Source organism: Bemisia tabaci, chromosome 2 (assembly GCF_918797505.1).
Source record: "Bemisia tabaci chromosome 2, PGI_BMITA_v3".
Lineage (NCBI taxonomy): Eukaryota > Metazoa > Arthropoda > Insecta > Hemiptera > Aleyrodidae > Bemisia > Bemisia tabaci.
The window spans coordinates 22060297-22087211 of NC_092794.1; the positions used below are offsets into that span (position 1 = coordinate 22060297).

At 37.5% G+C, this 26915-nt stretch overlaps 1 protein-coding gene across 1 annotated transcript; it reads right to left on the reverse strand.

Annotated features, from left to right (window-relative positions):
- Positions 1–26637, reverse strand: tud (tudor domain containing protein). Its single transcript, XM_019060802.2, has 15 exons — positions 25501–26637; positions 23496–23734; positions 22818–23084; positions 20987–21275; positions 20102–20426; positions 18982–19027; positions 16246–16716; positions 15289–15380; positions 14413–14441; positions 13646–13934; positions 12403–12750; positions 10793–10953; positions 9615–9782; positions 7740–7900; positions 1–6272 (listed from the first exon to the last, which is right to left on the reverse strand). Exons 1-15 carry the CDS (start codon positions 26440–26442, stop codon positions 1976–1978), a joined length of 8124 nt encoding a protein of 2707 aa, XP_018916347.2. The 5' UTR covers positions 26443–26637; the 3' UTR covers positions 1–1975.
- Between the last annotated feature and the right edge of the window lie 278 nt (positions 26638–26915).

Consider the following 26915-nt stretch of genomic DNA (forward strand, 5'->3'; position numbering starts at 1 on the left):
TAAGAGGGCTATCAGTCTGTTTAATTTTGCTGGATTTACATACTGATTCAGTAACAAAAATAGACAATAATTAATAAAAACAAGATTACAAAAGAAATGGAAAATACTTACAAAATGGAAAAAAAAGAGATGAGTATAATAATACATAAAGTACAGTCGAGGGGTCAGTACAGGATGGATATAGGCACTATTCTTGGAAAAACTGACTGACATTTATTTAGAAACGCACAAAAAGCTCCTGAAGGTTAATAATCCGTGAACAATTAAGTGAGACATTACTTCATGCATTTCGATTAAATTCTTGGACAGTCAACGATATTAGGCATCCGGATATTATTTTTTAGTCAAAAACCAAATAACAGTTGCGAGAAGAAAGGATGTAAGCCGATTTTAGAGAGGTTCATCATTTGGTGAGTTCGAGGTATTGGTAAAAATTGGAACGATTAGTTCAAATCCTTAAGTTGTTTTTCAGTGCTAATCACAAGTTGAGATATGGTACTATTATATTAATGACTCATATTTACTTTAAGAGATATCTTTGACTTTAAAACTTAACACCTTCAGATTTTTTTTCTTCCTTGCTGAAATGTTGCTTGTTATTATTCCATGACCCTATCAATCAAAATGGCCACTAAGGGCTTTGAATAGTTCAAAAGAAACAAATTAAATGACTTAAAAGAAGTAAGTATGTACGTTAACTCTAGGCATATTTACAAGTAAAAAAATAAACAACATAAAAATTGAAAAACGAACAATAACCTTCTGAACATCAGGCATAATTAAACTTTCGGAGGTGGGTGAAAGTGCGTTATTGCACCAGACGTTCAACGATGTCTCCCTTATTCACATCTTAAGACCTGCTTTTTTTCTTCTTTTATTTTTCATACAGTTTGACATAGCTATTCAGGTCGAGAGATAAGTTTCTAATGCAAAATTGGAGCCAGAAAAGGGGAAGGGGAGAAAAAAATGATGAAATTTTTAACTGCTTACAAGGAATATGGTAAAAAGTGTCAGTGACATTAAAAAAGGATCCACCAAAATATAATTTTATACTTCCATCTACAACTTACTACAAAAACTTATTTTGCTGTGAAAATTGAAGACTATTCTTATTAAGTACAACTATTCAACTGGAGTTAACATTGTAGAACGAAATGTTCTTTAAACAACCATGTTAATATCAGCTGCATATAAAACCAATAACCATGAAATGAGTTCAGTAATTTGAAATAATTGTTCAGTACTATTAAAATTTAAATAAAAGTGTATAGATAGAAATCTTTCAGATCGAAGCATAATTTTGCTGTGGACCGTAAAGTTAAGTGCATTCACCTTTTCAGTGTATGATTTGAGTTTTTTTAAAATTGATTAGTTGGTTCAGGTGACCCAAAACTGAAAAATAAAGGTAGGAATATACTAATAATAAAATAGGTGCCAGTCTCCAAGGGTTTTTTTCTATTGAGCGATAGTGTGATCAAAAGACCACTTTCACCTCTGGAAAAAGTAGAAGCATACTAAATAACAATGAGAAACATAGCAGTAATAAGATAATTGTACCTCATTCAACAAACTCAAGTAAGAATCAGGCACAACATAAATGTTGGACTCAGTCACTGCATATTGTTAATTAAGAGAACCAGTAGGGGAGAAAGTGGTGCGATTTTTAATTATTAACAATTATAATATATTAATAATGCAGAAAAATAGCTTGATACAGAGGTTAAAAAGCTACACAAAATAGGCAGCCCTGCGGAGAAAAAACATTTTTAGTATTACTGCTGACTCTGATTTTATTGAAAGATAGTGAGAAAAAACTAATCAAGATACATTTTACAGCTGTTGAATTTTATTACGGCTTAAAGTAGTGTTTACTCAAATTTCTGCAGTATATACAACAGAAATGGGAAAAGGGAAAAACATATAAAAAATTAAGACACTTTATAATCAGAAGCAAAATCACAATTAAAAATACCCCTTAATCACTGTCTACTCCTACCTGGAAATGAGCTGGCAGAGATTTTTCATCTAAGGGGATGATAGGAACTGACTTAGGAGCTTCTGTATTTTCGGATGATACTTCGCTACCTTTGATCGATTGGACACATATCTTCTCATCCAGAGGAATTGGTTCATGATAGACAGCTGATGTAGTGCCATTGTCAAACTCATTTGAATTTCTTGACACACTATTGAGCTCAGTTTCGGGCTTTGGTACACTCTCATCAACAGTTGAAGGATCAGATTCATTCTCTAAACTATCAAGATCTAGGCCGGAAATCGCCCCTGCAACAATTTTCTCTTCATGCAGTATTTTAGGTACAGGCGGTTCCGACATATCTCCTCTACTAATACTGCCCGCAACAATTTTATCTTCTGTCCTTTTGATAGGAGTCATATTTTCACTCAAACTAGAGCCATTAAATTCAATGACTGTGTTGTTCGCACTACTTAGAGATACTATTGATTCGTCAAATTCAAAGGACTCAGAGGTTTCTAACTTCGAGGCTGGGGGATCCTCATATACTAATTCTTCTTTAATTGCTAATTCTGAGAACTCCAGATTTCCATTTTGGATTGCCTCTTCCAATCTGCTCTCACTCAACTCCAAGCAAGGTGAGTGGTTGACATCTGCAGCATAGTCACGATCACAGTCATCTATATCTTCCACGTTGGAATCCGCTTTGGCAGGACTTTCACGAAGGTCGATCACCTCATTAGATTTGATAGTCTCCTTCAGAAACTCAACATCGTTTTCAGCCGGTTTTCCATCATTCACTTCAAGATTCAAGGCATCAATTTTTTCCTCGATATCTGTAATGTCAACTGAGTCATTTTCTTTGAATTCAGAGTGGCTTGCTGGACTGGACTCAATGCCAGCGTTTTCTAATAAACTGCTTTCAACTTCATTCTGTTTCACGATGAGATCTCCTGCTCCATCACAACTAGTGTCATCTTCTTTTTTGAGTTCGAAAGAGCTTGCTGCAGAGTACTCAATGCCGGAGCTACTTAATTCATTGTTTTCAGCAGCGTTTGGTTCTCCGAAGGACTCTCCGGCCTTACAGCTGGAAGGACTATTCTCTCCTTCCGAAAACTCTTCTGACATATAATTGTTTTTTTCAAATTTAAGTCCTTTTTCGTTTTCCTCTGGACTCTCAGGACTTTCAGTGGCTTCATGAATAGTGCTCACATCAGCTTCTTCTGCTTCAAATTCGTTACTGGGTTCAAAACTAGTTTCCTCTAAGACCATATCATCATCCTTTTCTGTTTTCACCACAATGTTTGCTGTGTCAACAGCACCGCTTTCAGAATCTAAAAGTTTGAGTAATTCCTGTGAGATTACAATACCTCCGCATTTAAGGTCAATAAATCCAGAATTTTCATCGCCAAGAATTTCACACTCATACCCATTGTCCTCTACTATTTCCACAAATCGTTCATTTACTGACGACGGCCATTCATCACAGCTCCTTGGAGGTTGTATCGCATATTTTAGAGCCAGTGGGGCAACTTCAGAAATAGCTTCAGGGATAACTGCAAACTCTGTTGCGACACTTTGATTCCCATAGTCAATAAATAAGACACAGAAACCTGGGCTCGTTTCATCTTTGCTCAATACCTCTGAGCGATACCACGCACCATCATCCACAAACTTAGCGGCAACTAAGGCACCAACTGCGATGTCTTCGAGTGGGATTGACTGGAGAAGGGAGTTATCATCCAAAATTTTCCGAATGGTATCCAATCCATCAAAGTCTTTATGAATGTAAAAATCGTTTGGTGAGTTTATGTGAACTATTGGGTGAGATGTTTCATTGAATTCATGGGCTTCACCAGCAGTAATAACATCTGTTACCTCTGCAGCTTCAACAACTTTACTAGCTGCGATAGCATTACTTAATTCAATAGCTTCACTAGCTGCGATAGCATTACTTAATTCAATAGCTTCACTAGCTGCGATAGCATCACTTAATTCAACAGCTTCGATGATTTCAATTGAGTCATTTATTTCATCAGCTTCCATGGCTGAAAACCAAGCATTTTTCTTCGCAGGAGCTTCGATGGCTTCAATCTCATCATTTGTCTGCGCAGTTTCTGTACTTTTGCTGGTGGTTTGCAGCATCTGATCGACAATACTCTGCCCGTTTATGTTGATCATTACACACCTTGGATCTTCAAAACTTAGGTACTTAATTTGGAGTTCAGTGCCTTCGAGAAAGCTGTATAACAGATCAAGAGAAGATTCAGGCAGCTCAACGCCGGCAGGAATATGCAGAGTACAGTGTTTGGCTAGTGGAGGGATGTTAAGGATCTCTTCAGGAAGAATTCTAAGATCGCTGCTGGTTGCAGTGTTACCATAGTCTATGAAGAATACAGAGGAGTCTGGTAGGCCCTTAGCTCGATAATAGAGACCATCATCTTCGAACTTGACAGCGTAGAGTAAACCTTCTGTAACTTCAGACGCTTGTTCTAATTCACTTCCAGTTTCGAGAGAGGTTGTCACTTTCTCTAGAAGGCCATCATTGCTAATATGTTGAATATAGAAGCTAGAGAGTGAGTTTACAAAGGACATTCTTGCAGTAACTTCAATGTTTTGGGCATTGAACTCAAGCAACTGCCTTGTTACACTTTTATCATCTAATATTAATTCGACTTTAGCCAACCCCATCTTCAAATTTCCACTAATTAATTTCAACTTGAAGAGAGTTTCTCCGAAACTGGAAAACTCCATGAATTTTTCAACGGTTTCAGGAGCAATTACAGTAGGTGAAAAATCTAAACAGCAATGTGCCGCTAATGGTTCAATAGTTTTTAGATCATCTGGTAGCTCTTTGATTTCCGTTACATCTGCTAAGTTCCCGTAGTCAATGAAAAATACTTGAGTGGAATCTTCAGTAGCTCTTAAGATTTTAGCACGGTAAAACAGATCATCTTCATTGAATTTGGCAGCTACGATAATGCCTTCGGTCAAATCATCTACAGCATTCCACGATTCAGCATTAGCTAGTTTTTCCACCATCTTGTCACTTGCTGGCAAATCTACTTGAGCGTAAAAATCTTGCAGAGAGTTGATGTGACTTACGGTAACTTCTAAAGGTTTAGCTGCAGCAAGATTCTCTTCAATTAACATGTTGCTTACTTCTTTTCCATTGATTGACAATCTGACAGTTGCAACATTTCCCTCCACAGAAATAACTTCCCCGAGCAACTCTTCAGCTTCGACAACAAGACTGCGGAATTTTTCAATTACTTCTTCGGACCACTCAGTGCCCTTGAATGGAGTGACAGGTAAAGTGCATGCCACGCTGAATGGATTTGATAGATATTTAGCCGGTAACTTTTTAATCTCATCAATGGCATCTTCATTTCCATAATCGATAAAACGTACTGATTCATCAGAGCTGAATTCTGCACGATACCAGGTATCATCGGCCACATACTTGGCTGCAAAAATTGAACTTGATTTGCCAATGAGAGGCATCATCTTAAGGATGTCTTGCTGTAAATTACTTTGAAGTTCCTCCAGCTCATCGCACTCAGAGGCTAATTGAATGTAGAATTTGTTGACATCATCTACATAAGTGCAAATTACAGATGACTCTCCTTCTGTCTTCTGCCATTTCGCGAGTGTGCTAGGAGGCTGAGCATAGGGTGATGGATCTAATTCTTTTGCTTTACCAGATTCTACAAAAGACCTACTAACATAGACACCATCGGCTGTTTCTAAGTTTGCAAACCATTTTCCGTCAGAAAACTTAAAGTTCGCAATGAATTCAGTATCAGCATAGGTTGTCAAAAGCTCTGATGCATCGAAGCTCGAGATTGGCAGATACACAGGACTAACGGCAAATAAGGGAGGATAAGCAAGACTAGAATCGATTTTTCGCAAGTTTTCAAGAGGCACTACTTCAGAATTTCCATAGTCTAAGTACTCAACCAAAATTTCTGGGTCCATCGTGACAAGCCGAGCTCGATACCATTGCTCATCGGCGGGAGATTTTGCAACACAAACCAACTCAAGCATTGGTTCTTCAAGTTGCTCAGCTGATTCAGCGTATTCATGTATAGTGTCTAAAAATTCACCTAATGCATCAGCGTAGGATGCATACTGTAGGACGATGAAATTGCCTTTTTCGGTTTCCGTGTTTTCTGCATGCGTCACATAAACCTTTTCACGTTGTCTGCACACTGGTAGGCTACAATATGGGCTGATTTTTTCTTCTGTCCGAGAGAAAAGATCCTGCCCGTTTCGATCAAAAACTTTGACACTCAGCCTAAACAGAAAAATAATGAGAACATTAAAAGTCTATTGAGTAGGAAGTTGAACATGATGAGGAAAAACAAAGAAGAAAAAAAAGAGGAAAAAACTTTATGCAGTAAATTTTGGAAAATGAGAAAAGAAAAACTCTAAAGGGCTGAAATACAGGATCCAGCCGAGGTGTATGTCTTGATGATTTTTAAAACAGAGTGGTACTGCTGAATGCTGCAAATATTCTGAGAAAAATTAGAAGCTTCTTCTGTTCCCATTTTCCTTTCGTTGCTTGACAAGATGGGATTTTAGATACATTTTTTCACCCAAATAGTGCGTCACAGTTGAGAATAACGAGTTTAGTTGTTATGCTCGTTTTAAAGTGACCCATGCATCCGCTGCAGGAATAGTTCATTTTCCAAAGAGAAAGCATAGACTCAATAGTAGTTATGGTGTAGCAGAGGTACTGGTTAACTAAGTAAGTAAGTGTGAGTAAGAGTTGGGCTTGCCAGCGAGGCGCCCTCAAGGGGCCATGGCAACTGGCAGGAATCCCGCCGTCGTGCACCCCATAGTTGGACCCTGTTGCTTAACTTTGTACTATTGACACATAGTGTATCCTCTATATTCCCGCAAGGCTCAGCGGCCGTCTGATAGCCAACGATAGGTCTCATCAAACACTGTGGCAGACGTCGCAGAGTACGAATTTTTAGAGCAAAGCCATGCCTTCGAGTTGGACTGTGTTGTTAGAATCTCCACTGATAGGTAGCGCGGGCAGTCGTGCACACTACGAGCGATCACCGATTTTTTCACAACCCAGTCGAACAGTGCAGACGGATTACTTACTGGGTGACTATGTCCTTCCCGCACCCTGATACCTTGAAGGGTCAGGGTATTGGAGAGGCATAGTCATCCACGTTCACGATAACTGATAATTGAATTTCCTCAAATATCAGTCACCTCCGGGGATTGAACCCAGGACCTCAGTGTTGGTAGCGAACTGCCTTGACCACTACACCACTGAGGACGACTTTACTGGTAAACTATGTTCTTAAATTTGATCAATATTGAAATACTGTTTCTCCAAGAAATTTCTTCAAGTGTCCCACAGTGTGACAGAGGTATTATAACTTGTAGTGTTCTCCGATTTTAAGACAGTATTAGATGCTTCAAACGTTTTAAGTCCCCATTAATTCTTGTACAGAGGACCCTGTTGCAGGTCTTTCTCACCTAAGAAATGACACCTATGAATTAATGACGACAGGCTCAGTACACACTTTGACCATGAATATCTAGGGGACAGAGAGTCAAAAAGAGCTCCAATTTGCGCTTAATTTTATTCCTAGGTACTGCAAGCAAAGGCTGGTGTGCGAATAGGTAAACTGAAACTCTTCTTATCTTTACAAAATACTGACACCCTCCCTCTCTTTGACCAAAAATATTCTCTGAATATTAAAAAAAAAAAAAAATTCAAAGAAAACCAATGATAACTTACTTGTTGGTTTCATTCAATGAAAGAATACGAATGATTATTGCTGTGTCTTCATTTTCCATGTAATTTTCAAGCTTTTCCGTGTCAACATCTGCATCATCTGGGAGACAGCATTCGATTGCTTGACCAGGACTTATCAGAAGGTCATCATAAATTGTATACAGCTAAAATTTATCAAAAGATAACCATAAATTAAGTATTGCTAGATATCAAATATCAGAGGATGCCGCAAGAGCTGAAAGTTTGTTCAGCACAATGTATGTACTAATAAAATTCAAGAACTGACTTCAGAACTTTTCCCCGAGGAGGAGACTAATGCGCTGAATTAAAGCGTGCCTTAGACATTCTTAAATGACAATTGCAGAGCTTATGCGAGAATCATCCGGACTGTATTCTATGTTGCAAACTTTCCCTCATGTTTTATTCTTCTAACCAAAACTGGGTCAGTTGATTCACTTTTTTTCATAGTCTCATTTGATTAGTATTAAAAGAGTTAAGCTCACAGTCTTTGTTTAAACTTTTTTTAAAATGGAATAGCAACAGGGAAAGAAGTTTACTTGAAAGTGCAAAAATTAGGGTAGCCAAAAAAGAGGTTTTAACAGCACTCTTGTTTTCATCAAATGTGTGCGTCTCTATCAACATGGCAGCAAAATAAGTGGTGGAAGAATACTAACACCGCCGCATTCCTGTGTGTTGTTGATCAGCATGTCGTTATGGGCAAGGCCATGCAGGTAAGTTTAGCTGTCAGTTAATGTTCTTATCAAAGTTCACCAACCCTACATTCATGATGTTTAAAACTTTATTACAATACCACAGAGCTAATCTCTAATCTTGTGGACAATATATCAATTATTCGAACAGCAGCGTGGTGGTAGCTAGTGGGTAAACTACGCTGCCACCTTTTCTTCATGTATGGCGCATAAAATTGGGTTTTGATGGCAGTAACAAACCGGACAGTTCAAACATGAACAACCTTGCAAAAGAAAGTGTTATTTCTTTGCAGGGACGATTTTTGGTGCAATTTTATAGTGCGCACTATTTACATAGTATTGAAAACTCAAAAAAATTTGCGGGCAAATTTCTCCCAAGATCAACTGACCCATTAAACAATTTAATTCCTTGAATTTTTTTGTGCTCAAGATTTTGGAGAACACTCTCACAAAACGTGATAGCAAAACATAGTACAGTTTTTGCTTGGAAAAATTAATAATATGGGAGGAAAATTAGGCATTATGAAATTTAGAAAGGCTGATTCGATTTAAACGCATTCAATTACGATGACATACGTCATGATGCTTACAGAATTGATGCTATTAGAGGTATCTGTGGGAAAGGTGTGACCAGCAACAGAAAAGTTTGGTACGCTTTGACCACAATGGACCCGAGTTTCTATAAAATCTTCATTTTCTAATTCACTGACTTTTTTTGCTTACCTTTGACTCAAAAATTTCTGAATACCCTGACTTTTCTCAGACTGTCAAAAAAAACTTCCACTTATATTTGTTCTTTTTAATTGCGCTCATTTTTGCTGAACTATGGAAGAAATTTTCACTTCTGTAGATTCAAATTATGGGTAAAAGCAATACAGTTGCAAAAAAAGCATTTAAGTTCCTCTCTCATAAATGGCACCAGGCGAAGTTGCTGAGCCAATGCGCTGCTCACTATATTCCTAACTAATAACTTTCCCTTGCCAACCAGGTTTTCCAAACTGCTGGAAATCATGCAGACAAATGAAGATATTTTATTTTAGTACCTATGAACACTTAAAGTTCATCATTTTTTGTCCCACATTCATCATTCAAATGTCTTCTCATTTTATTCCTGGAAAATTCTTGCACACTTATGTGCAAATTTCTACTTCTGTCAAGTTTTACTTACACTGTCTCTTGCAACATCAGCTGTGTCTCCATAGTCGATAAATGTTACTATGACACCAGTAGTTCCATTCAAATCAGTAATTTGAGCTCTGTACCAAGACTCTCCATCAGGACTGGCAATGCAGTATTCACCATGCCTGATTTTGCTCTCCGCTAATTTGGCTGTTTCCTGGACAAAAAAGTAGGTCATAAGATAAATAAGAAATGCAAAATATTTTTTGCTTCACTTCAATAAGAAGCCATTGCATTGATGACTTCTTACATTTCAAAAAGCTTTGACATATTGCAGTATTAGTTGCTGTGACATTATCAATTGGAAATTTATGGCATCCTCCCTAACTTCTTGGCATTTTTAGACTGCAATTGTTCAGGAACAGAAACTTGGTTTGGATAAATGGTTTTTAGAGAAATCAAACTCTGTTCTATTTTTGATTTACATCACTTTTGGGTATGATGCAATATGCTTAGAGATACGATCAAATATATACATAACATGGCTTAAGGGTGGTTGATTGCACTTGGTTGAAAGTGTGCTTTTGTTATAGGAGATATCGGCTCCACCTCGGAACCGTCATTGATTCCCAAACACAAAAATTCAAGCAAATTTAAATTGCAAAGTCTGCTCAGTTGAACAGTTTTGGAATAATGCCCAACTTAAAAGGTGGGTTAAGGTTTTCTAATTCTCAGATTCCCTTCAGTGCGGCCTCAACTTTGAGAGCTTTTTTTCAGCTTGCGAGTTCCTTTCAGAGGAAATTAATGGCTATATTCTATTTCTTGCAAAAATTGCACGACGAATAGAACTTAAAGCGCATATCCTTGACATATGCAAGAATTCCATTCAACAAATTACAATTCTCAACGAAACACTCTCAAGAAAACAATGAAGTGAAGACACTGAAAGCAAAAAGCGCACTCTTTCCATTTCGATTACGTCATGGAAAAGCCCTTCTGCACCCAGCACTTCAGTTAGGACAAAGTAACTTACATTTACTTTTCCTACCTTTTTTGCCCGATGCAAATTTCAGTTGTCACTATTTAACTATGGCCATTTCGGCTTCAGCAGAAGCCATCATCAGGTAATTTTTAAAACTAACAACGAATACAAAAACAAAAAACCGAAGCTAAAAATTCCGCGTATTTATCGGTATAAAATATACGCGATAAATACGTGTAACTTACATTGTTAAGATAAGATGCCATGTAAGTATCCACCGCTGCCTGAATAGAATCAATCTTGCTCTTTTCTAAATGGACAAAGAACTGAGATTTGCACACAACAGCACACATGTGAGCCCAATGAGTCTGGTTCAATAGAAGCGATAGATCAACAGGGTCTTCACCTGAAAAGTTCATCACATATTTAGCTATCGAATTACAGGGCAAGGCAATAGGTTCACCGAGAAACTTCTCTACAATCAACTTTCATTGATTAGTTAGATGGCACTATCAATTAAGAGCAAGAATGGCAAGTTACTTAACGTCCAATGTTCATATTTTTAAGATGACTTTCAGAGCTCAAAACAATTTTTGCGAGAAGAATTAGAGAACCACTTTAAAAGCTTTTTGAGCAAGAATGTTATACAGATCTCCCCTCTCACTTTTTCGATGCATCTCTAGCAGAGGAACACTGCATAAAATTGTTATTACAGAGTACATACGTAAGAATTACTAGTTATTTTGAGCATGTTGTCTTCAGAAAAGTATGTATAATTGTCAATTTGAGAGGAATGTACTGTAAAGTAATGCATTCAAAATGGGTTCGAACCAAGCTCCAGTGAAGGTTCTTCAGACAGGGATTATCCTGTCTTTGCCCCAAGTTTCAAAACATGAAAGGAGGTTAAAATGCCACGTCAACAAAATTTTCGCAACTTAATTACTTACTTGAGCAACAGAATCAATGCAGTTTGCACAACATTCTTCATAGAGCTATATATAAAATTGAAAATAAGTTCATAGAATGCAGTGTGTTACAGTTCTCCGTACTTGAGAGGTAAATTTTCAAACATTTTTCTGATTTGGCCTCTTAAATCTGTGTCATGTCTCCCCAAAATTTTTGAGAGGCTTGAAATTTTAGCATTACCAAGTAAATGATTATGCCAAGACTAAGAAATATCTGCCTTGGCAGGTTTCGATCTATGAAGCGCATATTATTTAAAGGACTATGGTTGACTGAGGCCCCCTTACCAAACCATTTCTCAATTCGGCATCCTGAGCCCCTCTCCAATTTGAGTAGAGAAAATTGAGAAAACTGTAAAATTTGAAAATGAGAGGGTGTTTTTCCTAATTTATTTCGAAAGTGTGATTAATAAAGAGTTTCTCAGTTTAAATGCTTCCATTTTTAAGACCAGGCTAGGCTTATAGGGGCTTCCTCATGTATTTACATGGTTCCTTTCTGTGATACATTTAAATTTCCAAGCAATTTTGTATGAGAATCTCCCTTCTTCTCAAATGAAATGGACTGAGTTAAGCAGAAAAGAGCCAACCCACATTTTGGAAAAAATTGAGTTATGAGTGGTTTTGAACTCAACCACTGCTCTACTATCTATCGCCAAAAATTCAAAAATTTTGTTGGAGCAAATTTTGCAGAAATCGGACTTGAAGTTTATCTTTTACATTGAGTCTTATGCAGGAGCCAAACTTTAAACCTCTTTTTCTCCGTTCGATCCTGATGTGGCTTGGTTCCTTTCTGTTTAACTCCGTCCGAATAAGCCTCTCCTTACATTTGAACTTCAAAACCTGGTTTATTAGCATTATTATAACAAGGACAATTCAAAATGAGAAAAACTTACTTTCAAGACTTGCTGGCTGCTGCAAAGTGGAGACAGCGACACCCTCCTCAATCAGCTTTTGGGCAACATCTGTATTGTCTGTTAGATTCAGTAAATTTACATGGTAGAGGTTTTTCTCTTCGTCGTGTGACACGACGGTGCAAAGGTATTTGTCTGCCTCGAACAGTTTATCAAATTTGGATTTGAAATCTTTTGGCCATTCCCCAGACTCATCGGCTGGGGCGATACCGTTCAGACTACAGGTGAAAGCTTGGCAAGGGAGTTCGCAATGGTCACTGCTGATGTTCCAGATGAACTTTTCGTCCGCAGTTCCACAGTTTCCATAATCAACAAATTCCACCTTAAGAGCTGTGAAGAATAGCAAACAATTCTGTGTTATGAGAGGAAGCTACGATATACAGCAAATGTACCTCAGTAGGCTAGGATTAATTTGTTTCTGTCAACTTTTAATTTGGTCATAAGTTATACATTATGTCTCAAAATTTGAGTTGTAAGATCTCAGAAATGTTGCTTTGGATTTACAATATCTTTGACCCTCAAGGTCCATATACCAAACAATTGGTTCGCAGTGAGGTTTGGAGCAGTCTCTTTCATCTATGTCAAAGGCTAAAAGCCAAATCAGACATTTAGTCAAATGTTGAGGCAAATTGGTCATTAAATTCATTTGACCTGTAACTGACCCCAGGTTAAGATTTCCATTAAATTTCTCTAAGCTTGAAATTTTGGAAATTTTTTTAACTTTGATTTGATGATGTATTGATGTGAACGAGGGCATTCTCAACCAGATTTGGTTCTTTTAGAGGAGTTTCAACGAAATTTGTTGGTTGAAGCATTTTTTTAAGTTCGAATAGACATTTACCTCTGATTTAGCAGTGCACTGTAAAATACATGGTACTAAAAACTTCATTAGTTTAATTGGTAGAGAAATATTCATAGGTAAAACCTCGGAAAGATTTGTAGTTTAGTTCTTGCACTGCAGCACTTGTGCAATTTTTTTGGATCTTATAAAACAATTTTAACTTATTACAACTTCAAATTACCTTGAAATAGGAAAATTTTTTGCGAAACAGTCATAAGTGTTTCTTCCTCCTACTAAAATTACAGACAGAAAGAAAGAAAGAAAGAAAGAAAGAAGGAAGGAAGAAGAGAAAAAAGAAATGCGAGAGGCTTCATGTTAAATTGAAGTAGCAAATCTGGATTACTAATAATACTGCAATCAAATAGATATCAATAAGAGACTTACTTCCGAAAGAAGACTCCTTGATTTGAGCTCTGTAAAGAGCTCGATCTTCATCAGATCTAGCTATTACACAATCTCCAACATTTAAAGAGCTTGGCTCAGCTTTTTCTCTCTTTCTGTACTCTTGAGGAATAGCCTGCATCATTGCACGGAAACTGGAGTGAGTACTCAAGAGTTGAACATAGAACTCACTCGGAGTCACTGACCATGAAACTTGTACTTCATTTTCTGCGCCAACATCCCATGCATCGCGCTTGAAAGTTGAGCCCGCAGGAAAACCAGGTTCTCTTGTCTGTATCAAACACAAATTTTTGTTATTTAATAAAGCTTAGCCTATTCTAATGTAGGGTAGATAAGGATGGTCCCGGGGATAACATCAGTAAAACGTACAAGAGTTAAGATTACGTGCTCAATCGCTTGTAGAAAATCAATAACTATGATCCATGAAAAAACTTGTTTAACACGAGGTTAGAGGAAACTAGATGAGATGTCTAAGATAACTCAAAGATTAACGATTGCACGATACCTTCATTCTGCACATTATGATAAAAAAAACTCTTGGAGATGGTAATAATTATCAACAGACAGAGATCATCAAAAAAATATGCTAAAAAGTCTACTTTTATTAAAGATTTCATCGACTGGCCTTTTGAATGAAAGTTCCTAGGATTTTGGTTTCAGCTTATCTTTGTTCAATCTTGGAATTTAGTTTTATGGTAAAGTTCATTTCTAGTAAGAGGAAAAGAGACTAAGTTTAAATAAATACTTACAGGTTTGAAAGGGCGGGATGAGAAATCATCTGAAAAACAAAGAGAGGGGAGAAGATTGTAAGAATAAAATTTATCAAGTGGAAAAATGCTATCAAAACAAGACAACCACAGACAGGAGTAAGTTCCTTTTAACAATTTCAGACTTACGAACAGTTTGTCCATGAAGAGGCTTCATTTTCGTTTATGGTACTTCAGCAATGTTTTTGGGGCACTGTGCACACTTTTTCGGAATACTCTTTGACCAAAAAAATGGAACATCAGATACCCTAAATCTTGAGTGTCTGACTTTTCTCCCTGTGAAATTTCCTGCATTTTTCAACAGAGTAAAATCACTGCTTCCTTGTTCCTCGGAATGTTTTGAATTTTTTGGAAAACGGTCAGGATTCCGCCAATGATTGAGTACCGTAACAAGCAACACATCGGCATTACAAGATGTCCATTTGAAGCCTCTTACAAGAATCTGTATTTATCTGCACATACCATTACGTTTTAACTGTACATCCTTCAAATCATAAATGTGTTCAATTTGTGACACATCCTGGCCATATAAAATGGGTGCTGTCACATTAGTTTAGTACATAGCTAGTGCATATTTGCAGTGCATAGTTAATTGCTCGTCAAAATTAGGGCACACTATTGCAAAATGCATGATGGAAAGTGAGGAAACCTGTTGAGGCCAGCAACCTACTCAACTCGGAACATTCACTGGGTCCCTACACAAACTGTTTTATTGCAGTTTCACTAAATCTAAGATTAAAAAAAAACGATTCTTTGTTCTTAGGTTTCATTCTCTGCTTTGAGTTGTGCCGTCTCAAAAAATGTTCAGGATACCCATCAGGTCTACGAGAAAATTAAGAAAAGTTTCAACTAAGTTACCTCTGCTTTTCCAGGGCTTGCCTTCAAATCCATCATCACTTTTCTTGTCATTAAAATGTCTATCACCGCCAAATTTACGTTCACCATCAAACCTGAGAAATTATTAAAGACAGATATAGATAGCAGACAAAATTGAAAAAATATATTACTTTAAAAATTTCAGAGAAGAAAAATCCATCTGTGATACCTCATTCTCTTTAATTAGCTGAGTTTAGATCATCCCAACTGCCAATATCTGCATTGTCGATTATTCAGACTGAAGGAGTAAGTGGCCAAAACTTGAGCGCCATGCATGGTGCAGAGGTTAAGTGATGGACTGAGATCTGTTCTGTACACCTATCTTAAAAAAATTTGACTTTTTCAAGCCTGCCTTCATATAATTGCATGCTCTACATACACAAAATTTTTATTAGACTTAGGGTTGACTGATTTTTCCATTTATTCAGGTTTTGGTTTATGTAGACCAGGTCTATTCCCAACTAATCTGGATGATTGAGACTCAACTACACATACACACATATACAAGGTACATAAAAAAAGGAACTTTGACCTCTGAAAAAACATGAATTACAGCAAGTGTAATGAGCTTAAATTTGAGACTTGCGATGAAATTCATAGCTTTCTACGTTCTCATATGTATTCAGCAATGAGATACAACTAGGTGCAAACATTTTGACCATGAGTATTGTATTTTGCCGCACGATATTCAGGTACTAATTCTTTAATTTTACTTTATTCACAATTTAGTACAACATACTAAAAGCTAATGGGTATGGTGTGACTTAAGGTACACATCTTGTGGTTAGCACATTAATTTAAGCAGTGCAGTATCCGAATGTTCAATACAGATCTTTTAGTCAAAGGACAGCAGCATGTGGGGAAATTAAAAAAAATTGATTAAAATTTAATATTGAAGATAATCACCGGAAAAAAAGCTCTTTCCACAAATGTACTCACCTTTTAGGTCGACCGCCAAAACCAGAATCCCCGCGATCTTGAAAGCTTGGGCGATCACCACTGCTACTACTTTTGGGACGGTCACCTGACCAATCAGTATCCTTATTGCTACTTTGACCGCCAGACCAGTCAGTATGATTGCTGCTACTTTGTTTCTGACCACTGGACCAATCATCAGAGTTACTGTTATCGTTCTTATTGTGGAAACCACGGTCTGTCTGACTTTTGAAACCACCATCACGATTGTGACCTTTGAAACCGCCATCTTGACCACTCCAATCGCTTTGATTTCTGCTGGGTCTTTCTTCATTGCGTTGAAAACCACCTTCTCGGCGGCCTTTGAAGCCACCATCTCGGTCAAACCTATCGTTGTCTTGGCCTCGACTATTGAAACCACCTCCAAATTTCCGGTCTCCGCTACCATTATTTCGCCAGTTGTCTTCATTGCGAGGTTTTCTCCAATTGTCTTCACTATTAAGAAAAAACAAAACATATGCAAGGATTAAGGAGCACATTTGGATTGAAGCTGCATCTAGATTTAGATTAAGAGTTGCATTTAACATTGCAGCTAGAATATCAAAGTTACAGTTGATGACGAAAGGCGTGGTAGTCATTTTCTGAAATTTCCTGCTTTGAGAGGTGATTTTAGAAAGTTACCAGCGATTCGCCTTTACTGAGAACATACCTATGCTTGTAGCCTTTATTGGCATACCTTTTTTAGACCTGAAAAACAATCACAAGCCTTGCACGAAAATAGTATTATGAAGAAATCGTATCCTCCTGCCAAAAACGACAATTCTGTGTTTCAGCTCTAGTTTTTCGTATCCTTTAGATGAAGATAAAATTTTGATTACCTGTTTTTAGTCAAGATTTAAGTGCAGTGACACTTTCAGAGAGTCTCAAGAAGTTTAATAATTGGTCCTCTTGAAATGGTAAATTTTCATCAATAGAACACCTCTAAGAGAGAACAGATAATTTCTTTTCTATAATGATTAAAGTGTGGTCTGACAGCCTCTACACAAAAGCTAAGATGGCTTTCTTCTTTTGTCTTCACCGATTAGCTTTGCAAAAGAAACTTGGAAGTCCTCAATAAATGTTACATGAAAGCATGGGAACTTTTTTGAAAATCCTGTACGCCTAAAAAAGGCAACATGAAATGCCTTTAAACAGCATATATAATGCTAGATAGTTACTGATATGCTGTAGGTGGATGTGCTCTGTCACAGGTTCGATTAACAGGATAAACCTGTGACATGATGTAACATAAATGGGGTGAAATGATGTCGTACGGACTTAACAGATAAGGAAAAATAATCTAAGAGTTCGATGTCTCACTCTGTGAACTGAGGGAACAGGGGTGCTGTACGAATTAAACAGATAAGGAGGACAGGTCAAGGAGTTAGGTGCCTCATTCTGTGAACTGAAGGAACAGGGGTACAGAAAGTTCCAAACCTTCTCCCTGATTCAAAAAACCCTCACCCATGTTTAACCAAAATTCAGGATAACTTTTCCGTGAAAACTAGAAAGAAACCTTTAACCTGAAAATCGGACTTTTCAACCGCACAAACGTTTAAATTCACTCGAGGTTCCCTGTTTCAGCCCATTACACATGGAAGTTCCCTCAATTTTTCCCATCCTCTCTGTGATTCTCTCGTTTCAAGCAACCGGCAAATGGCCGGGCAGGTTGTGTGGTGGGGAAGTTTTAGCACCCCTGTGAAGGAAATTGTAAGATAAATATTGAAATTGGTAACATGCAGGCACAATTTAAAAGGGCAACTCAGAATGCCTAAAGCAAGATGCAAGTTCTATGCTGACTAAAGCAAATCATCAGTCTATATCAATACGAAGTAAAATGATTCTCCACTGAGGCTACTTGTACATTCAAAATATTACAAAAATAAAATGTGCCTTAACAGAAGCTGGCGAATGAAAATAATGAAATTCGGATGATTCATGCAGCGTAAAGATTATTTTGGCACATGATTAAGGGAATAATCTAGAATGTTCAAAAATACTTGGAACTACTTGGATCTAAGCTATGAAAATATTAAAGGAAAAAGGTAGCTTTTAAGCTCAGGTGTGAAAAATAAAATCCAATCTATGCAGGAAGGAAAACGACTGGTGTCACACGCACACTTGACATCAAACAAGGAAAGTCAATGAATTACCGGGTTAAGGGTTTACCCTGGTGTTTTTTCATAGATCCATCAGAGTAAGTTTGAAACTTTTTCTTGGAAGACCACGAGTCGTGATTTTGTTGATAAGATGAGTTTAATTTAAATCTGGTAAAATAAAATTTTTTTGGTTATATTTGACTGGAAACGATGCGAGATTGATGACCTGTTCAAAGTTTAGTCTTTCTCTGAGCTTTAGTTTGAGCGGTGGATTTAAAAAAGGATCGATTCACATTAGGAAGAAGAGGAGCTCAACATTCATGCTGTAAGGTCTTGATCCACATTAAGCCTTTACAGTTTTAACAAATTGAAGGCACCATTCATATTAAATTAACGATTATATTGGATTCCGTTACAGGCCCTCCCATGAGAGGGATGTACAAGTTATTAGCTGAAGTCAAAGTTTGCTAAGTTCATATCACTGGTAAGTTTAGACATTACTACGTTAAGTTGGACAATTCCTCCACATTTTTGTGTTTTCAAGTTTTCCAGATGTCTGATAATTCTTGTATTGCTATTGTTACCCTGCTAATGTATCAGAGAATAGATTGTCATAACTTACTTGGAGGCTGCCTTCTGTTCGGTGGAATTCTGAGCATTGTTCCATTCTGAAAACAAGATGTTTCATGTTAAAAAAAATGGTTTTTAAGGGTTCCATACAGCACATTCACATGACAAACACAGTCGAGGCTCTGACAGTTATGATAAAGCAAAAAATTGCGCACGATACTTATTTCCCATACAGGACTGCAAAAAGTTCTCAACGCCAACCATTTTTCATGCTTTGGGCAAGGACTCCATCTCCATTTGATGTGGACGTACATGAGGACTTACATGTAACAACAAAGGTTGCTGACATCCGCTATTTTTAGGGCACACGCTTTTTTCGAATTCTGGAGCCCTCAAGAATGCTTGTGCAAAGTTTCAGACTTCTAGAACAATTTTTCGGCGAGATAGAAACTGAAAACCATGTTATTTCTAAAAACCGCGGATGTGAGAATCCACTGTTCTCCCCCGCTGGTGCGGCAGGATATGGCGGAGATTCGAATCCACTTGCGATAACTGCCCGCGCACCGACCATGGGCTATAGCTGACACTAAAATTATACGAATCGGGACAGTCTCGCCAGAATTGTTGATTTTTTAACTGATTTTATAATTTGTCCCTTATTTTTGTTCTAGAAGTTACGAACCGTCTAGCTTTTTGCTCAATTGTATTGAATGACTCAGCATTAACTTACTTTTGGTTCATTTCAATCGTTTCACCAGCCTTAACCCTCCTGAAGACTTTGTTTCACGCATAAAAAAAGTTTTCAGTAAAAACAGCGGATGTCACATTTTTTTCGAATCGCTGTTACTCCTTCAATTTTTCACTTACATAGATCGCAAAACGCGTGTTTTTTACAGATTGGGTTACTCTTCATGAAAATCTTTATAAGAATCCTCTCAGTTCTACAGGCGGCAAAGTGCAAAGCTTCGAAAACTTCAAATGCGCTTTCCTCACAATGTGAAAACTCGACATCCGCTATTGTTACAGATAAGTCCTCATATGTAGAAAAATGCCTTTAGCAACTTATTAGGTTAAGTAAACCTGTAAGATTTATGTATCAATACTAATAAATTCAGCAACAGGTGTACCTCACCCATGACTGAAAGAAGAATCTGAAAAAGTTTAGAGATTACCTTCATGATTTTGAACAGGTTCTGTCTTCACAGTTACAGGTGGTACTGGGAGTTCCTCCGCCTCAGGTTTGTAGTTCTTCATCATTGAAGAGATGCTTTGGTTTTGACTATTGAATAAATCCACTAGAATAGTTTTTGTTGACAGTGCACCGATCACTTTCATCTTGAAAGGCTGTTCCAGAGTTGTTGCTTCGAAGTGCACAATAACTTCATCTTCAGGTGTTGTAGCAACAGACTCAAAACCTTTCAGACAGCATTCAATTGCTTGGACACAGAATTCTGTCACCAGTCTCTTTTCAATGCGTCTCAATGAGTTTAAAGGGACCTGCAAAAATAATTTAGTATTACACTGGCGCCAAAAGGTCTTTCTACTCACATTCCTATAGGTTTTTTGCGATTTGAAACACAGCTATCCACCTACTTATAACCCACTTAGCAGAGGGTCTGGTATGACAATCCGACCTTTTATTTGACTTTCTGACTTGAATGGCTGTAAATATTGTCTTTTCGACTGTCATTTCTATTGATTTAGAATCTAGAATGCACCTGAGGAATGCTAGAAGTATTCATTATTGAATTTATTGAAGGTTAAGTCCTGCATTCTGTTCTCTGTTGTACTATACCTTTGCACATACCGCTTAATTTTTTATTATTTTTTTCTACACTAAATCTTTGAGTACTTAATCTGTTTTCACAAATCAAATTCCTCAGAACTGGAAAATTTTTATCTTTGAGTAATTTTTTGGAGTGGTAGGAAACACTCATGGTCTGCCAAAAGAATGGTTTGTAACATTTCTGCAACATAGTTCAGTAAAATCACTCTTTTTAATCGGTATTTATTATGCCAATTTTACGGAAATTTAACAGGAAGTAAGTGCTGCTTACCGTCTCTTCATTTCCAAAATCTACATAACGAACAATTAGAGCCGATGTGTCTGAATTGTCTAATATTTGAGCTCGATACCACTTCTGATCTTGATCAAAAAAGGCACAACAGGGTAGATTCAGACTAGCATCATCAGGGTTTATCATTCCTGAGGCACCTCTCGCACTGTTACAAAAACTATCAATGGCAGACATTACCGTATCCAAATCTTTTTTAAAATTGGTTAGCTGAATAAAAAATCTCATTGGTGACTCCACGAACGTTACAATAACATCGCTTAAGCTGCCACTGCAAAAAACAAAGAAAAGGAACTAATGAATATAAGGTTAAGAACAAATTTTGAAAAATTCCACAGTAGATTCTTCAAAAAAAGATAAAAAAAACAAACATGATATTATCAGCTAAATGTTGCTGGATTGGCATTTTCCTTGTCCTTGAAGTTTTACTCATTAAAGTAGATATTAGGAAAATCATTTTAAGTAAGAAGTACACTGACAGGAGTGGAGGAAAAATGAAACTATTTAAAGAAATGAACATGAAAATCTACGATGCTATGACGAAGTACGGGTGCAAACTTAGACGGGGGTACAGCTTTTCTGCCATCAAAGTTGCAAATTATCTTCTGACTGTCAAATATTTCCGTAAGAAAAGTTAATGATTTACAGACGACTAAACCTCCCAATAAAGGCATTTCCACTTGACAGAAACAGACTTTTCCAGGAGGGATTTTTCCTTATCTCCATTTCTGTTAAGATGATTGAGAGTGATAACGATTACATTTTATCTTATCAATCTCCCACGATCGTCGACAAATAAGATTCGATCTAGGTTGTAAAATTCCATGAAGAATAAAATTTTGAAATTTTACACAAAATATACAGGCTGTCTCAGGGTTGATCGGCGGCCATTATGCACGAACAAGTTCTAGGGGCAACATAAGACTTCGTGAAACGTCTTGGAAATATCTTGTGTGAATTTTGTCCCCTTTGAGCATCCCCAGTGAATGCCGCCTCCCAAAATTTCTAAATTTCCCAAAATAGTCATTTTTTTGTCTTGATAGCGCCAACTTTGGGAACCAACTCATAAAAGATGGCAAACTCCATAATTTTTGGCATCGAATTCATTCATGGCCTCAGTCGTCGGTCTTAATTCTTTTTAGGGCAAAATCCTCCTTTTTGGCCCAAAGGATTTTAAGACCTCCCTAAACTCTTCTTTAACTCCAAACCTCCATTATGTTGAAGCTATGGATGAATGAAATGGAAAAATGATGAGGGGGGGGGGGGTGTCATCTTACATGAGTTTTGGTCCTTAACACTTGCCAAAATTTAGATTAAAAAATGACTATATCAAAAATTTGGGACGGCTGTAGCTTCTACTGAGGGCTTTCCGGAAAAACTTTCTGGGAGTTAAGTCTTATTTTAACCCATAGAACAAGTTGCTGTAGTACGGCATTTTCACCCTGTGACACTCGATTTCATAAAATTTTGTTCAGGATTGAAATTGATTAGCTGCTCAACTAAGGTAAAATAAGTTACTTACTTGAGGTGCAGTGTTATTGTAAGGGTTTAGCTGTTACTCAAAGGCTTCTGAAATTCATTTGATGGCAAAACAAAAGATACTTCAAGTAATTTAAGATGTTCAGGCAGCTCTAAAATTGTTGTAAATATGGCAATATGACGGTGTAGTTGTAAATCAAACTTCTGAAAAAGTTGATTTATTCAAACCTCATCTTTAGTATAATAAGTAGAGTTTTAATAATTATTGAACTTCGTAAAGAGTGCACGCTTTTTTAAGCTTAATGATCAAATAATAAATGAGCAAATCACTTACACTGTGAGATTTGGTGGGTCACGATAGGCAAATGGTACAATTCTCTCTATTTGCGCTTTCAGTATATCTCTAACGTTTTGACCTTCGTAGTATAAATTACAATACTGTGTGAGTGAAGATGTTTCATTTGCTATTACATCCATGATAAATTCTTTCTGATCGGCATATTCTTGAAAATAATCTTTGATGGCCTTCAGTTTCCAATCAGGATCATCTTTTACACCAGCCAGGGAAAATTTTGAAGCCATCACTTTCTGCGTTAAATATCTGAAAAAAGTATGCACACATGGTAAAGGTGTAATTCAATAAATGAGACTTGCGTACCATCCTAGGTCATCAAATTAGGACTCTAATAAAATTGAATGATTGAAATTGGTGGAAGCTACTGAGACAGGCTCAACATCTTATTTCTTAATTCTAATTAGACTATGGAATTGCATCACTGTTCACGCAAAAATAAAATCATCAGAAAATATTCTGGGACTTTGAAACGGAGAATTCGGAAATAGACAGATCCATTGCCCTGCCGCCAAGCAATGCTTCTTTAAGTGAAAATGAGTTCTACTGAAGTATAGCATGGTTAAAGAAAAGGGGGCAGGGGCAACTGCAAGTTTCCACATAATGGCTCAGAGTTATGAACTTAAGTAAGGATACAAAAATAAGTTCTTGGTAACTTACTTGGGAGGAATTGAGAAGACTTCTGATGGTGGTAAATACTCCCAATTGCCAAAATCAACATAGTATACTTTGACTTTATCTCCCATGACATCAGTTATGACGGCTCGACAAATAAGTTTATCTGAGGTGTACCTAGCAAGACATAGTGTTCCAGGCATCAAAACACCTTCGACTGGCGCAGGCTTGTAATTCTGATTGATTTCTAGCATTAAATCAGGAAGTACATCATCAGCATCACCCTGGGCAGAGAAAAAAATTTGTTCAAGGGGACTTGATTTTCTCCAAAAATACAACTGGTAGACTGGGTAATAACTTACAGGGCAGGTCTTGCTGAGTAACAAGGGCAAAATTCCTATGGTGTAATTGATCAGTTGTAAGTATTAATAGAAAAGTTATAATAAATGGACCTACGGTACAAAGTAATTTTTTTTTAAAATTTTTTAATTTTTTTTTTTTTTTTTTACCAATTTCAAGTAGCCGATCGGCTAATCCCACGCTTACTACCCCAGCCCCAGGTGACCATTGCCTGAGACCATCAAACTCAGATCACCTGGCCGGAAATCGAATCCGGGACCTCTTGGTCATAGGGCCAGCGCTACAACCACTACACCACAGGAGGCCGGCAAATAAATGATAAGACCACTGTGAAATCTAAATTCATACATTTCATTACAAAATAGACAAATAGACAAAAGATGCCTTCAAAACATACAGGTTGAGCAAATTGTTGTGAAATCTTCGAGTATTATTACTGATGCTAAGTAGGAGATTGTGCAACTCAAAATTTATTTTGCGACAATCGAAAGCTGGAGAATAGAATGCTTACAACTGTTTTTACTTGAATGAGTGAGGCTAACATTTTGCTTTTTTCAATTGAGAGATTTAATTTGAAGTTTTGAAAGATTAAGAGGAAAGCTTGTCTGAATAGCTAACAGACAAATTAACTAAGCTCAGCTGATGCTGAAAATGGGTTATGAAACCTCTTAGATTTACGTTGATAAAAATTTAAAATCCTTATCTTTCCGACCAATGGCTTGCTTCAAGCTTCCCTGATAAAATCTTCCATTTTCAGGACTGACTAATTTGGGTCTAATGTTCCGGGTAGGAATGTTTTGTAATTAAACCCCAATCCACAGGCTTCAAGTTTCCAACTGCTTTTGTCAAATGCAAAGTTAGATCAAATGATGCTGACATGAGAAAACAACAATCGGATGAAAAGTTGAAAGGAAATGTGAAAGTGACCTCACCTTCACCTTTCCAGCCAATTAGAAGGAAAGTTAGATGGAAAGAAACAAAATCTTCCGGTCGAGCTTAATTCACACTATCAAACTTTTCATCCGACAGAATTGAACAAAAAGTTGGATGGAAAGCTGAACGCAAAAAAATTTGATTCAATAACTGTGACAGTGTGATATCATCATATCTGCATTCGGATATTTCCGACAGCCTTCGGTTCACGAAAATACAGCGTCGGCTGATGTCGGTCTGACAATTTCGTTCCAACTCTCCGATTCATTGAACGTGACGCTGTGAGTTGTGAACGACAAAATTGAACAGAAAGTTGGATGGAAAGTTGAATGCAAAAAAATTAGATTCAGTTACTATTTGCTCAACTTTCCAACATAGTAAGTTGGACAAACAGTTACTTGTGACGTCACATTCAAGTTTCTGTTGAATTTTTCATTGAATTGTCGTTTTCTCGTATCAGTATCACACAATCCAACTTTTCATTACAACAACTTGCATTCAAGAGTTGAATGAAAAGTTTGTTAGTGTGAATTCAGCTTTGCACCAGCTAATGGTGTAAGTACCTAGGTAACGTCATAGACCAGAAGCTGACAGAAGTATCCAAATTCTGCTGGAAAAAATCACAAAGCAACGGAAATTGAATCAAATTACTTATGGTGCATTCAACTACCTATTCAACCTTCATCTGGATTCCTCACACTAAAAAGTGAACCGTGTGAATTCGGTTTACCTAATACGAAAAAGCTAATTAAATTACCTTGAGTTGAACAGCGAAAGCAAATACTCCTTCTTCAACGTGTGAAATGTATACAGCGTGTCGAGAGCCAGGTGGTAACTTAACTGATGTGAATTGAGAAACAGTGATAGCTGGGGCTGTTCTCCGAAAGATAGGCATTGGTTGGGCTGGAGGAGGTACCAAGGGAGGACTGATGATGGCATTAGGCATGGCAGCTACAGGAGGTATTGGTGCGACTACTGGTGCTGTATTCATATTCGGCATGATAGCAGATGCTTGAGGCTTGATGACAGGAGCTGAGCCAGCTAAAAGGGTTTGCTGGCTGTGAGAGAGTGCTTGAATTAGAGCTTCTTGAATAGGAATGGCTATGTGTTGAGCCATATCTCTTTCAATCAGAACTTTAGAAATAGTTATGGGTACATTTCCCTCGATATAAATGTGAATAAGGTTCTTGACAATTCTTGCATCTATAATGTCGCATTTGAAAACTTTACTGGTCAGAGTCTGCCTAAGGAAGTCCAGCGTTGGAGGTGGCCACACACCAGCGTGGCCCATATGGCCAGGTGCTTGTACTTCGGCGATGTAGAAGAGGGAAGCCATGTGTGGAACTGAAGTAATGAAAGGATACATCGCATCATCGGTGTCGATGAGTCTTAGACTCTCAAGGCGAACCTCAAAAGTATTACCATAATCTACAAGGAAGACGGATACGAGCCGAAGTTCCAATTTGTTAAGAGATAAAATTTTCACACGGTAATATTCATTGTTCTTCAGTTTCATGAGACAGAGTTTGGCATTTGTCAGTTGCCCAACAGGATTTGTTATTACATTCTGTTCCAGTAAATGAGCGACTTGTTTGATATTATTCTCCAATTGCTCGCTCATGGCCTTATCACATTGTCCCCACGCCAAAAGGAGGCCGCCGAGGGTCTCAACATGTGTAAAGTACAATTCTTTGATCATTTTACTGGCTGCTGCTTCGGGGCCGGTAATGAAGGTGACTGAAAACGATGGAAAATTTACGGAAAAAGAAAAACATGAAGTACTTAACCAAGAGTCACATTTCAAATTACAGGAATCCCACGAGGTCTGTAGCGAAGCAGGGCAGGGAAGAGACAACTTCACGCGACACAGATCGAAAAAATACAACGCTCAGGCTGTAGACTTCACTCCGGCAACAGCAGCAAAACACAGACACGGAGACACGACATTGTAGTGTCCAGTGTCCAGTGTGACGTGTGTGCGTGCGTGTGTCTGGCATCAGCGAAAAAGTTTAAAAATGAAGAAGTATGCGTGTATTGCCAACTTGACCAAAAAATCCATGTGTATCTAGCATTGCACGTTTCACTCATGATATCCCGTTGTAGATAAAAACGATTAGCGATAAAGGTATTTTAAAAAAAATAAGGAGAATGAAACACGCAGAATTTATGAAT

Excerpts from the sequence above, each read along its gene's own strand:
- tud (XM_019060802.2), bottom strand. The coding sequence starts at position 26,442 with ATGATCAAAGAATTGTACTTTACACATGTTGAGACCCTCGGCGGCCTC. Across the intron at positions 10,954-12,402 it reads GCAGCCAGCAAGTCTTGAAA|GTGAAGACCCTGTTGATCTA; the intron begins GTAAGTTTTTCT and ends TGAACTTTTCAG. Across the intron at positions 9,783-10,792 it reads TGGCATCTTATCTTAACAAT|GAAACAGCCAAATTAGCGGA; the intron begins GTAAGTTACACG and ends TTTTTTGTCCAG.